The following is a 13758-nucleotide window of genomic DNA, read 5'->3' on the forward strand; positions in this document are numbered from 1 at the left end:
GAGCCGCTCGGCGCCGGAGGCTGCAGGTCAGTGCCCTGTTCCTTCACGATTCTGCTGCTCCCCAGGGTGAAGGTTTCCTCCTGGAGGAGGACTTGGTGCAGGTCCCCGTGTTCTGGTGCCCACCCCTGCCTGTCCCTTGAAGCTCCTCGGGAGCTGCATGTTGTTATGGGCTGAGCGTGTGCTGGCTGCTGTGCTGCTCCTTGGCTGAAGCTCTGGGATCATTCCAAAGGCCGGGCTGGGAGGCATACGTGCGCAGCCTGACTCATTTCCTTCAATGCAAAGTCCAAGCCTTATCAGAGGGAGCGATGAGCTGGAGCTGGCCAGACCGCCCTCTGCTATGTACGCCTGCTTTACCCTTTTGCTTCTGACCTTCCAGAGGCTCCTTTTTCCTTCAGGAGCTACGTGAGCCTCTGCCAGCCTTACCTCCTGCTGTCTGTCCCGGCACAGGTCCTGACTCCAAGTGGAGCCCCGTGCTTACCTGTTGCTCTGTGCAACCTTTGCCAACACACGGCAGCATCCCATTCCCTGAGCAGCCGTGGCCCATTCCCTCCCTCCTCCTCCCTTCTGCCCATCCCGGGAGCCCAAGGCAGCGTCAGATGGCGCGGCAGCTGCTCAGGGAAGAGGCGAGGGCCGCTCACAGCAACGCCACCAGGGCCCTGCATGCCCTGCTTTCACCGGGCTCACGTGAGCGGCAGCTGGGAGCAGCAGCACCCCACGGCTGCAGCACGAGGCCCAGCCTGAGGCAGCGCTGCCCGGTAACCAGCCCGCCTCCAGGGAACCGTTGCAGAGGTTCCTCTTCCCCATTGCCAGGGTTGTGTTTTTTTCTTTCTTTCCACCACAGGGACTTTCCGCAGCTCAGCCCCCGTGTGGGGGAGGAACTGGCACGTCGCTGTGTTTGGACACGGCAGGGTCCCTCCAAGGGCGGCTCTGCCACTGCAGGAGCGAGCCGCCCTGCTGCTGATTTTCCAGCCGGGAACAAAGGGACAAGCCACAGCTTTAGACAGAATCCCTCCTTTTCCTAACCCCGGTGTAGGGGCCGGCCACGGCTGCCCTGACACCCACCCAGGGGCCTCTGGGGGTGCTCAGAGCACCAAGAGCCACAGGCTGTGCAGCACAGATGGCCCTCCTTGCTCCCAGCAACTGCGGTCCCCCTGGGAGCCAAGCTCGGCTCTCACTCAGCAGGAGCGAACGCAAACCGCCCTCCTCCCTTGCTTGCACCCTCACAGCATTCACCACTGCCCCGGCACTGCTTTAGGAACCTTTATTTTTAAAATGAGTCTGTCTTCTCCGCTTGACCCCACTCTCAGGAGGAATAACACGGGCAGACTTCCCCCACCCGCTCCCAGCCTGGCACGGCACCAGATGGCTCCACGGCCCGGGGGGTCCCTTCGCACCGCGGCCGGGGGCTCTCTGAGCACCGAGGACAGGCTGCAACCTGCATCTTCCTGCACGGCTGCTCTCACGTTACACTGACTTTGCAAGCAGAGGCACAATGTGAGCCAGACAACCCTGACAAAGCCCCTTTGTGTGCAAAGGGCAAAGGTAGGAGAGATGGGGACAGAGGGCCCTGGCGTCCTGCGGCATAATCTAAGCTTCCACAAAGGAAAAGGAGAGGCAGGGCCAGCCCCAAGCTTGCCCGGGCTGCTGCCAGCTTCTCAGCTCGGAAGAGAATCCGGGTACCGGCTGGGATGGAGAGATAAGGGAATTAGGCTGGTCTCCTCAGCTAAGTAGCTGCAATTGGTCACAGCTGCAGGGCTGCTCCCAGAGGAATTGCAGTGATAGAGTGCTGCAGCTGCCAGTGCATGCTGGGACTCCCAGTGTCACAGAGCTGCACTGCTCTGGCACCTTGCTGAGCCCAGGGCGGTGACTCAATGACCCCGCTGCAAGGAACAGGCAGAGCCTGGAGGCATCGCCCCACTTACTGAGCACAGAATGGGGGGAAGGCTGTGTTTGCCCCAGACCATCGCTCCCGGAGGACTGGAAAACTAGAAGTGAAGTTGCAAAGAGCCAAGCAAACCAAAACCAAAGAGTTTTGGGCAGGGAGCAGCTCCGCAGTCCTGTGATGCAGCCAGTGCTTTTATCTACAAATGCACCTGGCATTTGCTCCTCCACAGGGAGACAAACAATTGCACTTGCAAGAAACAGCCAGAAAGCCTGCCCTGGCTTCAGGTGAGACACCCAACTCCAGCCCCCACAGACTCGAGGCTTCAAAACGGAGCAGGCTTCCCTGCTGCCAGGCAGGGCATGGCTTCCTGGAGTGGACGTGGCTTTCCCCTTCCCTCACACCCAAGGACTGGGATCCCATTGTGCTTTCCCCTTCACACGGTGTCACCCCGCACCAGTGCTGAGGCAGAAGTCCTTGCCCCAGCTGGCTGAGGAGCATCGCTGCCCACTGCTTTTGGAGGGTTCTTGTGTTCTCGGGGTGGGGTGGGAGGGGGGAAGGTGGGGCTCTGCAAGGCATCCGAGTACATCTCGTCCTGGACGCAGGGACGCTGCATGACCCGCTGCAGCAGAGGCTTGAGCAGGCCCACAGTCAGCTGGTTCCCCTTGCTCGAGAAGGGCACCGCGTCCTGCTGGGAGCAAGGGAGGTGCTGCAGGACCACGGTGAGGATGTCTGAGGTGCTGAGCTCAGCAGGGCATAGCGGCCACAGCGTGTCCAGATAAGGGTCCAGCTCCCGGTGCTGGGCGAACTCTGCTAGCAGCGTGGTGAATATCTCCTTATTAAGCAAAGGGCTGAGCTTGGAGAACTTCTCTGCCACTTCCACCACCCGCTGCCACTGCTTCAGGCGGATGAGAAGGTGCAGAGCTTGCAGCACGGCCTTAGGCCTCTTGCTGCAGAGCAGCAGTTCGAGCTCCAACTCATCATCCACCTCGTTGTGCTTGCTCTTCCTAGCCAGCACTCCCAGGGCTCTCTTGTACAGTGGCACGCGGCCTTCCAGGCCCTCCTTGCTGCTGTATGGCCAGGAGATGCTCTGGTACTGCTGGGTCAGCTCCACAAAGCTGGGCAGCCACTTGGGTTTGAACTTCAGGAAAGAGGCACAGATGAGCTCGAAGAGCGGGACCGCCCCGTTCTGCCCCACCTCCTCCTGTTGTGGCCCTCCCAGGACCTTCTTCCAAATCTCCGGGGTGGCCCGGGCCACCAAGAGGCCATCCCCGTTCTGCTGGAGCTGCAGGCAGCTCCTGGTGGCCTTCCAGGCAGCCCTGGGGAAGGAGGTGAAGACCGAGTTCAGGTAGGCCAAGTTGTCCTTGTCCATGTCAGAGTGCAGAACGCGGCTGACCTCCTGCTCCACCAGCTCCTCGCAGTAGCTTTCCACCTCGCTCTCCGAGGCACTCACCATGCAGGTTTTGAGGAGCTCCAAGCTGAGGTAGCTCTGCAGCTCCATGCTGATCGCGCTCAGCAGCTCGGCGTAAGTGTCTTGGAGGCCTCCGGCTGGCTTCTGCTTTTGGTGGAGGCTGTGCTGCAGGATGGCAGTGAGCGCCACGGGCGCCTGGAAAGCTCCACCTTTCTTCAACTTCTCCACCGTCAGCCTGGAGCTGCTGAGACTCCTCCTCTGGTAGTACCTGCAGGCCTCCTCGAACACCATCTCCACCAGGCACGGCTCAGGCCTGCCACCGTCCTCGGGGTTGGAGAAGCCGAAGCTGTAGATACCAGTTGGGGTGAGGAACTGAATGCTATCCTCCTCTCCCGGGGACTCCAGGAAATGCACCTCTTTCATGCTCAGGATTTTCTTTTCTATGACCCTCCCGCTGTTCTGGTCAACAAGGTAAAGAACCCCAGCCAGCACGCAGGCCAAGGTGCTACCGTAGGTCTTCAGCTCGACGGCATCACCCCGGGCCAGAGGCCCCGCTTCCAGGTCAAAGACGTGCCTCTGCGTCCCATCTGCCTCTAGCGCGGTCACAGCACCCTTCCTGCTCACCAGCAGCAGAGCCCCGCAGCTGGACACGGCGCAGGTGTGAACGTCCAGAGGTGCCAAAGCCGACAGGAGACCCACGGAGCCGAGCAGGAGCTTCCTGAAGTCCGACCCGCTGCCGGAGCGCAGCGCCTTGCTGCGGACAAAGCCCGCCGAGGGGGCCGCGATGGTGAGCTTTGCCTGCTCGGGATGCCAGACGAGGAGGAAGTTGGAGGCGGTGGCGAAGGCGCCAGAAGCGGGCAGCAGGAAGACGTGCTGAGGAGACGCCAGGACCCGGTACTCGGGGCAGTTGTGCAGGACTATCCTCACGGGGCCCGGCCGCACGCCTTGCTCGCCCAGCTCCAGGGCGCGGGCGCAGACGCAGAACCTGAAGGCGCATTTGCTCGCGTCCGAGTGGGCGTCCAGGGGCGGCCTCTCCTCGCACCACACCAGGCTGGCCGCCTGGCTGCACACCGACACGACGCGCGCCCGGGCACCCTGGCACAGCTCCAGCGTCTGCAGCAGCTGCCAGCCCGCGGCCGGGACGAAGCGCCACAGCTCGGTGCGGCCGTGCTCCCACACGATGCCCAGCGCCCAACGGCCCGGCGCCGCGGGGCTCTGCGGGAACACCAGCCCCGCCAGGGCGGGCTGCGGGGGCTGCCAGCTCCTCTCCAGCTCGGCCCCGCCGCCGCCCTGCCGCTGGAAGGCCACCACGCGGGGCGGCAGGGGGGGCGGCCGGTTCTCCTGCAGCACCACGAGGTGCCTCCCGTCGGGGCTGGGCCGGACGCTTCGGGGCTCCTCGCCGTGGCGCAGCAACTCCCGCAGTCGCCGGCCCCGGCTCAGGTCGCTGAAGTCGGAGAGCTGCCGCAGCGTCCCGGCCGGCTTCATCTCGGGGGCGCGCCCTGCGCGGCGACAGCGGGCTGAGGTTCCGCCGGCGCGGACCCCGCCCCTCCCGGCCCCGCCGCCGTCCGCTCCCCACCCCCGGGCCCCCGCCCCCCTCGGGGCCCCGTGCCCGGGCCCTACCTGCCGGGCCGGCCGCTCGGCTGGGCGCTGCGCGATCACGAGGCGGCGGCTTCCGGGCGGAGCCGCTCCCCGTCGGGGCTCCGGGCCGGGCCGCCCCTCTCCGACTTCCGTCGCCGCTTCAGCGGAGGCTGCGCGACCGCGACCTCCGGGCCCCGCGGGAGGAGCGCAGCGGGACAGCCGGGCCCTCGGCCCGACGCCGGCCCCGCCCGGCCGCTCCCATCGCCGCCGCAGAGAACGGGCCCGGGAGCCCGGCGGAACGGCGCTGACAGCGGCCGTGCGGGCGGCGCTAGGACCGCGCGGCGCCGGGCCTCCCGGCGCGCATGCGCGGCGCACGCGCGCTGCGGAGCGGAGCGGCGGGACCGCAGGTAAGCGGCGGGGAGGGGGGGCGGGGGGGAGTCACGGTGCCCACACACCCCCGCGGGGCGGGACGCGTCCCACCGTCACGGCCGTCCCGACGGCCGCGCTGTGCGGCGGGAGCGCCTCGGGCCGCCGGGACCGAGGGCGGAGGGGCCCGGCCTGCTCTGGGCCTCTCCGGGGGGGGGCCCGGGTGCAGGCCGGGGCCGCTTCTGGTCGGCCGTCCTAACAGCGCGGCCTGCTCCGAGCAGCGACGGCCGCTGGGGCTGGCGGGCGTCCCGTGGCCTTGGGCGTGCCTGTACAGGCCGTCCCAAGGCCACGGGACGCCCGCCAGCCCCTTCCTACCCAGCTTTCCGTACCACAGGCAGAGGTTTGTCCCTTGCTCACGGTCTAGGTAGTGGTGAAAGGCTCTCCTTCTGTCACGTGTTTGATGTGGATGCCTGGTATGAGCTGCGGGATGGGAGGCGGGTGGCTGGATGTGCTGGTTCCTTTGTTCCTGCCTGGATCAGCTGATGCTGGGGCTGAGGAGAGATAAGGCAGAGTCCGCCTCAACTTCTGCCTGCCTGCCTTTGGTCTTTGAGCTGCCGGGACTCCTGCTCTGCTCGGGGTTCTGTCAGCTCCTGCTCAACGTCGTGGATGCTGTGCAGCACAGCAGCATAGCATGGCTCTGAACCCATGTGCGGGTGCTTCTCTCCGCCCCGGGGACGGCCGTGTGCTGTCAGTGACCGCAACAGGATTCACTCAGCAGCGCGTCTTAATGGCACTGTCCTATTGACAGAGCAGATGAGCTACGTGAACCTGAGATGGGGAAACGGCACCCACTCTTTCCAAATGCAACGTGTTTTGAAGGGTGATTGATTGTTAACTACATTCGGTGTTTTCCAAAGCTATCACCACGCCCTGTTCGTTTGGCACCTCTGCAGCTTAGGAGTGTTTTGTGCATTTGACTGCTGTTTTCTGCAGCTGCCCAGAAGGCTCCCATTAGCAAAACACAGTTTCCTGTTTCTGTCTTTATGACATCTAGAGAACGTAATTGCATAAGGCGAAAAGAAAAAGCCGCTGGGACAGCCTGACCACCATAGGTCATGAAACAAGCAGAGCCTGATAGAGGGCTGGCATGAAAGGCGACTTTTACTTTTCCCCCTTTGCTCCTCCGTGTGCTCATTTGTAGAGTAGCGAATCGTAAACAAGAGCGTTATTTAATCCTCCCCTCTAGCAGTCCTCTTTGTCCACGCTGCGTGCAGCCCTGGTTGAGAGAACATGAATCCCAAGTCTCCTTCTGACAGAGACGAGAACGTTCAGTTGGTCACGCGGTCCCTCTGTGCTGGCTGAGCATCGAGCATTCGTGTCTCGTGGGATTTGGGCTTCTCCATCTTTCTGGAGAATGCAGGAGAAGTGCTAAAATGCAGTGCTGGGCGTCCATGGGCCGAGCAGTGCATCGATCCCCTCTGTGCACAGATGCGTTTGGTGTGAGAACGCTGACCTAGAAGCGCCGTGAGTTGATTAGTTTTGACACCGGGATTCATTAGCTGGGATTCAATTAGAAGCACGCTGATGGATATGTTGTGTGCCAGGCATGGCGGCTGCTTGAGATTTGGGAACTTAGAATTCCAGTTGGGAAATTGTTTTGTGCAATGTTGGGTAACATTTGTATTGCTTGGGCTAAAAGTGACTTCGCTCTTGATTTGGTTTTTAATAGGTTTCTCTCTGTTTCCAGTTACGTTTCTAATTAGGGTGATGTCTCATTTCCCATGACAGTTCACGCGTAACACAGTCTGTGCAAGAGAAGCTATCAAGATGATTGAGTAATGTTTTCTTTTTCGTTTGTTAGTTTGCAACCTTTTCTCCAACCTTAATTGGCTGCGCAGACCTAATAGATGACAGGAGTGATGTCTGTGTTTGCACAGGTTACGGAGCAGCAGGTCCTATGTGTTCTTCTAGCAGTGTTTCCCAGGGCTGTTTCTGCTCTCGTCTGACACCTACAAACTGGCTCTCAACCACCCAGCTGTTCACGTTCCCATCCTAGCTGGAAGAGACTGCACCTCGCCCCAATTCTGTGTAAATCTCAGCTTTTCAGGTGTGAGATCTCCCCCTCCCTGTCCTGCCCTGCTGCTTTCCCATGGTGACAGACCTCCTGCCCTCACAGCTGGTGTGGGGCAGCAGCGTTTTTTGCAGCCCCAAACATTTCCTGCCATTTGGAACTGAGGTTTATGGCACAAGGCATGGATATCTGAGTAACCTGTAGCAGGCTTTGGGAGCCTGGGAGTCCTAGTTGGGAACGTGGTTGTAGTCTGAGATGGCCCAAAGCTGTCTGCAATGGCAAGAATGCAGAATAGATCTGGAACGGGTGTTGGGCAGTGGCTGGAAGTTGCTCTTTGAGAGAAGGATGGATCCGAGTGTGCCACGGTTGTGGAAAGTGTTCAGGCAGTCCGGGTTGGAGACTGAATCCAAACCTGTCTCCATGACTGCCGACTCAGAAAGCTGTGGGGTAAGCCCACAGGCCATCTGCAGTGTGCTTGCCTCGCTGTGCATAATTCAGCAGGGCTGAGTGCAGCTGCCACCACAGCCTTTCTGTGGTTTGTTTGGAGCATGACTTCAGTTGTGCTTTGGCTTGAGGTGTGCTGCTTCCACGTATGTCGTTACCTCTGGAGGTATTGGTTAGGAGGGTTTGGAGCTTCGGGGTATGATAGGGCACAGCGTTCCCTTTCTGCTGAGTATCTGATGTGCTGCAGTGATAGAGGAGGTCAGAATGCTGCTCAGTCTGCGATGCTTGACAGAAAATTCTGAGCTTGCAGAGGAATACATGTTTGTGAGGCCAGGGTGGCGACGTGCTTTGGTTGCGTCAGATGTGGGGCTGAGGGGACATGGCAAGTCATGCATTTGACTGTCAGCCCTTGAAATAGCTTGGCAGTTGCAAATGGCTCAAGGCTACAGCTGTGGCTCTTGCTTTATTGAACAGCTTGTTTCATAGGAATTATACTTTTTTCTTTTTCTCTTTTTCACTGGTGTAATCAGGAAGCATTAGACACTAATTACTTAATCACAGGAAACCTTGTTTGCATTTCTAGAAAGCCTTTTGCTGTGGAAGGTACCAAGGAGTGTTGTCTGGATGTGATTCTGGGCAGCGTGCTCTATGTGACCCTGCTCGGAGCAGAATGGTTGGACTTGATCCCAAGTGGTCCTTCCAACATCAACCATTCCATGGTTCTGTGATGAGCTGCTTATTCTGTATCTGCCTGTGGATGAACTTCAGCACCTTTCTTTGAAATAGGTTATAGGACTGGATGGGACTTTTGGTCTGATTTCTTATCAGGGATATTTATTAAAGCTTCTGCTTCCCGCTTGTGAGAGTTTATTGGTGTAGCGAAGACATCTTTCATGGCTGAAGCAGGCTATAGATGTCCCTTGAAGAAAGTTCAAGGTTCCTTGCCTTAGCCTTTGCTTTTTGTTTTTTGTCTCTTGGTCTCTTCAGGGTGTCCAACATGGCCCAAACAGAGAAGAAAGGTGGGCTGCTCCGGAAATCTTCAGCCTCCAAGAAGCCACTGAAGGAGAAAGTTGTGCTGATGTATGATGAGATTTTCACGGTAAGGACTGGGGCACTTCTGGTAAATTTTATGTAGTTTGTGCTGAGGGCTCTTCCTGCTGGGTTCTTGTCCCATGGTGTAAGTATTGCACAGCATAGGCACGCGCTTCAAGTTCCCCTGCTGCCATGCAGAACTCTGTAATCTGCTCTCTTCCCTAATGTCAATTTATCCTGGTGTCTGCCAGGAACATTTGCTATCTGTGTGACATCATGGCTTTTCAAGTGTTTCTCAAAAAGTCATCCAGAAAATATACAGAAACATCTCAAATGAGAACTGCTTCTGTTTGCTGTTCTATTTCTGAGAATCTGTGTAGACACTTTGCTGTGCTGTTAGACCATTTGGTCATCCAAGGGCTCCGACCTACTTTTGGTAGTGATTTTATTCAAATTCTGCCTGAATAATTTGTTATTGTTTGCTCTCATTGGCTGTTCCTTTCTTTTTCAGACAGAGGACCCCAGTAAAAGCAACCCTAGGTTTTGGGAGGAGCTGTTTCTCATGAAGGTAACAGGAACTGAACATCCTCTGATTTGCTGCTGCTGTTCTGCCTATGAGATAGCAGACTGTCAGTGCAAAGACTTGCTTTCCTAAGGTGTCAGCAGTTGTGTAACATGCACGATCTGCTTCTTAACCTGACAGGTCAACCTGGAATATCTAGAAGGCAAGCTGGAAGCTCTGGATGGGGAAGAGTTGATGAAGATAAAAGATAACATCAACTGCTTGTTTCAGCACTGCATCCAGGCACTGGGTGAGGAGCACCCAATCAGAGTGGTCAATGCACTACAGGTACCACAGCTGAGAGATGGGAAATGCTCTCTTCTGTTTCTTATGAGGCAATATGTTTGCCTCTGGTATCAAGCATCTTGTGTTCATACTACTTTAGTTGTGAAGAGAAATGATGTCTACAGAGCAGTTGCTACTTCTGGTTGATGGAGGTTACGTGTGCTCGTAGTCTCTGTAATGTTTGAGGAACACTAACCTGTTCCAAAATTCAAGGTGGCAATGGAGTGGGCAGGAGGGGCTTGTTCTCTCTACAAGCTGTCATTTGGGGGCTCAAGAATACTTTGTGTGGCTTTGTCTGTCTTCTCCTTTCTCCTTTGTTTTGCCCTCCTTTTTACTTTCCTTGTGGGTCAAAACTAAAATAAACAATGGAGAATTGAATGTCAAATTTATGTAGGAAACTGTCCTTGCTGGACACTTCCTAGTTGGAAGCTGTGAAGAATCATCACCCAGAAGCAGCAGCTTCCATTCCTTACCAGCACTTGCCCTGCATGGGAGACTGTCCTCAGTCTTGACATTTACTGTTATTAGTTCCCAAGCTGATTCTTGACAGTTTGGTGAACACATTCATCCCAGCTGCTCTAACAGTAAAAGTGCAGAATATAGATTTCATATTTGGGAAGTCTGTAAGGGACAGGAGAAATGTGGACGAATACATTTTTCTCTACTTGTTTCCTTTCCTGAGTTCTCAAAATCCAGTGTATATTCCTTAGAAACAACAGAGGTGGAGGATATGTAGCAAATACAGCCCCTTCTAGGCTGATGCTATTTGTATAAATATCACTGTTTTGCTGTTTTGTAGGTGTTGCCTTACATCTTATCCTCTGAATATTGTGTTTGCAGACTTTGTGTGCATTGATTCGGGGTGTCCATCAGAAGAACAAATCTACTTCTGGGTTTGACATCATCAACATGCTTGTGGGATTTGATAAGGCAGAGCTTTGTATGAAGGTGAGGCCTTGCCTATGTAGAGAAATGGTTTGCACAGCAGCCGTGTTGCAGGGGCAGTGTTATGTAGACAGGTGTGTATACAAAAACCTCTCATGCATCTAGGCAGGACTTGGAGAATGATCATGATGTTATCCTTGCAATCATAAAAATGTAGTTAACGTAAAGCAGAAATGAGAAGCAATGGTGTTAATATGGTCTGTGGTGCATAGCTATGTATATACAGTAGTTATGCCCCAGGACATGGCTCAGTTGCTGATTTTGGAATAACACGGCTTTGTGTTGCTATTCTTGAATCTCAAATTTATAAGAAGTATTTTAAGCAGTTTTAAATGTTAATTTGAAATTGCATGATTGTTCTTTTTTTAGAATCTGATGGAGAGCTTGGACTCACTACTCTGTGCAGAAGGTTCTGAAAGCCTGAAAAGCTTGTGTCTGAAGCTACTCCTCTGCTTGGTGACGGTAAGTAAAGGCTCTGCTTTTTCAGCCTCTGCCTCCAATGCAGCAGACTTTTTCAGTTACTGATAGTACTATCATGCAGCTGTCTTGCATCAGTCTGCAGAGGAAATGGGGTGCACAGTCCATGGGTCATGCTTTTTGCTAGAGATGGCAGTGGTAGAAGACGGGGCAGATTTCCCTTCATGTCTGGCTGTAGTGCTCGGCACACCCTTGACTGGCTGACTAAGTGAGAGATGCTGAATAAACGTGTCAGTCTGGTAGTATAATGCTGCTGTCCCTGCTGTCTGCTAGAGTCAGCCAGAGCATCATGGGAGGCTTTGAGATTTTAAATGTGTTCACGAGTGCAACTCGTGTTTGTACTTAGGTGACAGATAACATAAGCCAGAACACCATCCTGGAGTACGTGATGATTAACAGCATATTTGAAGCTATATTACAGGTAAGTTGTTTTTGTTTGTTTTTTTTTCTATCTACTGAAGTTGTTCTTCTTCCATGTATTTCTTCTCAGTTTTATGTTTGCTTTTCAGCAGCATAAGTAACTGGCAGTGTGTGCTGCTTCCGTTAGTAGCATGGTGAATAGGTAAAAAATAAACAATTATTTAGAGTGAATGAAGTAATTAGATAAATAGAATCTGTGGCTGCTTACTTCAGTCTGTTGTTCTTAGTCACTGCTGAGTATTTAGGGCATTTTCACTTGAGTCATTTGTCCTTGGAAGCTGGATGGATTTATGGGCTAATTTTGCAGAAGCTTCCTTTACTAGGGGAACTTGATTCAAAGGCAGTGTGGATGTATGGAGTATTTTTCTGCTCTTTGATAAATTATACTTTTTACAAGTGAAGCTGGATTTGGGAAAACACAGTATGTCATAGTTGCACTGAGATGTCCAGTGGTGTTGAGGAATATATTTGCTTTTTGTCCCGAAAGCCTGCATACACAAGGAAGTTTCTCTCTGTGCAGTGTTTCTCAGAAGCATTGATGCTCCCTGAGTCATAAATATCCTCTTTCAGTTAGGATCTGATTTGCTCTTCTACGTACATTTTCCTGCCATGTGTGTTCTCAGAGTTGCTGCAAGCTTCCTGAAGCGGGCCTGAAAAGAATAATGCAAATCTTTATTTCAGATCCTGTCCAGCCCACTTAGTCGCAGGGAGCACGGCTATGATGCTGTTGTCCTACTTGCCTTGCTGGTCAACTACAGAAAGTATGAGGTAAGTGTTCTACTGGGTAACAGAAATCTCTCTTCTCTTGGTTATTTTGTACTGGCCTCTGGGTTATTAAGAAGGCCTAGAGTACGTTTTTTAGCAGTACAGATCATAGCTTTTATCAAAGCTACGGAAACTTTGTGGGGCCGTCCTGTTATGCTAATTGTATCTGTCTCTGATGTGTGTGTATGATCAAGTGTATTTAATATACAGTTTGTTCTGTGCATGCATGAGAAACTACCTAGGAGATGCTCATTTCCTTTTTGAAAGTATTCTAGGGAAGGCTCCCTTGTAAGAGTTTGTGTTGTGCAGAACTTGCATGCTTGCCTCTTGATGTGTGACACTGCTTATTTATAATCACCACAGTAGCATTAGTTGTCAGTCACCTTGGGCTTCAGACTGAATTTGTGATTCAGAACCTGACTGGCAGACTGAGAGGATGTAGATCCCCAGAAGACATGCTGAAGATGTGACCAAAGAGTGAACTGAAACATCAGAGCGGTAGCATTTCCAGGAGAAATCTGACTCTTCTCCTTTGCCTGATTCTTCTCTGAGAAGCTTTATTTATCTTTATTTTTATGAACTGGTTGTGCTACTTTGTGACATATTCCATTCCCTCTTCCCCCCCCTTTTTTTGCTCTTCTTATCACCTTGAAGAAGAAACACTTCAAATGTCAAGAAACACCTAGCTGGTGTTTGCTTTTCCTTGCAGGAGGAGTGATGTTTGAATGACTGGTCTTCATTTCTTCCTTACCACACCCCCCATGCCCCTGCAATTAGCAGTCTTTTACTCTGAGTAGATTGACAGGTAGAAAATGTGGAAAAGTTCTGGAATATCCTCTCCTTGGTTGAAAAACTGAGAAGGGAGAACCTGTGTGATTTAGTAATTGAGCTCGCTTTGAATAGGATAGACTTGGAGAAAAGGTAAAGGCACAGAGTACTCTCAGTGACAAGGCAATTCCTATTAATTTCCCTTTCCTGTGGATGTTGTCTGAATCCAGAACTACAGACTGTTCAATCTGTGCCATAGTAACATGGAGCAGGAGCATGCAGTTTGGTTTCAGCATAGGGCCATGAGAATGATCTGATGGGTACTGTTACTGATAAGTACAGAATGGGAAGACCAGGGCTCTCACTGCAGCTATTACACCTGCAGCTGGAAAACTGAATTGAAATTGGGATTGCTACATCTGTCCAAGATCTTACCTAGTCAACTTGTGTCCTCTGAGCAAAATATAGAATCATAGAATTGCTCAGGTTTGAAAAGACCTTCAAGATCATCAAGTCCAACTGCAACCTAACCATACTAAGTAACTTCTTTCCTCATTAATGATAGCGTATTCATTTACACATTCAGATCAGAAGAGATAGACCTGTCTAGTCCCACCCCTGAGAAGTTCCCTGTGTGCTATAGTTTATCTCCTGAGTAGGGCAGAGTGCTGTGAGCACGTAAGAGCTGTCCTCTGCTCTTTGCAGTAGCTTTTTGAGGCATGTAATGTTGGGGTCTGTTGCTGCTAAAACAT

The 13758-nt window shown here is 53.6% G+C and overlaps 2 protein-coding genes across 8 annotated transcripts in view; one reads left to right on the plus strand and one right to left on the minus strand.

Annotated features, from left to right (window-relative positions):
- Positions 1–1247: 1247 nt before the first annotated feature.
- HPS6 (HPS6, biogenesis of lysosomal organelles complex 2 subunit 3) lies at positions 1248–5203 on the minus strand. The gene is made up of 2 exons (XM_015288784.4): positions 4914–5203; positions 1248–4792 (listed from the first exon to the last, which is right to left on the minus strand). Exon 2 carries the CDS (start codon positions 4776–4778, stop codon positions 2319–2321), a length of 2460 nt encoding a protein of 819 aa, XP_015144270.1. The 5' UTR covers positions 4779–4792; positions 4914–5203; the 3' UTR covers positions 1248–2318.
- A 34-nt stretch (positions 5204–5237) lies between these two features.
- Positions 5238–13758, plus strand: part of ARMH3 (armadillo like helical domain containing 3) — a 105534-nt gene continuing 97013 nt past the window's right edge. For 2 of the 7 annotated variants that reach the window (XR_005860638.1, XM_040702516.1), the window contains exons 1-7: positions 8740–8851; positions 9296–9352; positions 9488–9634; positions 10472–10579; positions 10946–11038; positions 11400–11474; positions 12155–12241. Coding sequence is in view for 6 of the 7 variants with exons in the window: in XM_040702516.1 (XP_040558450.1) it covers positions 8750–8851; positions 9296–9352; positions 9488–9634; positions 10472–10579; positions 10946–11038; positions 11400–11474; positions 12155–12241 (669 nt within the window). In the remaining variant the exon portion in view is untranslated. Of the gene's footprint in view, positions 5711–6984; positions 7073–7174; positions 7345–8739; positions 8852–9295; positions 9353–9487; positions 9635–10471; positions 10580–10945; positions 11039–11399; positions 11475–12154; positions 12242–13758 lie in introns of those variants that run through there. The other 5 variants (XM_015288786.4, XM_046943102.1, XM_046943103.1 and 2 more) reach the window with 5 other exon arrangements.

Source organism: Gallus gallus, chromosome 6 (assembly GCF_016699485.2).
Source record: "Gallus gallus isolate bGalGal1 chromosome 6, bGalGal1.mat.broiler.GRCg7b, whole genome shotgun sequence".
Lineage (NCBI taxonomy): Eukaryota > Metazoa > Chordata > Aves > Galliformes > Phasianidae > Gallus > Gallus gallus.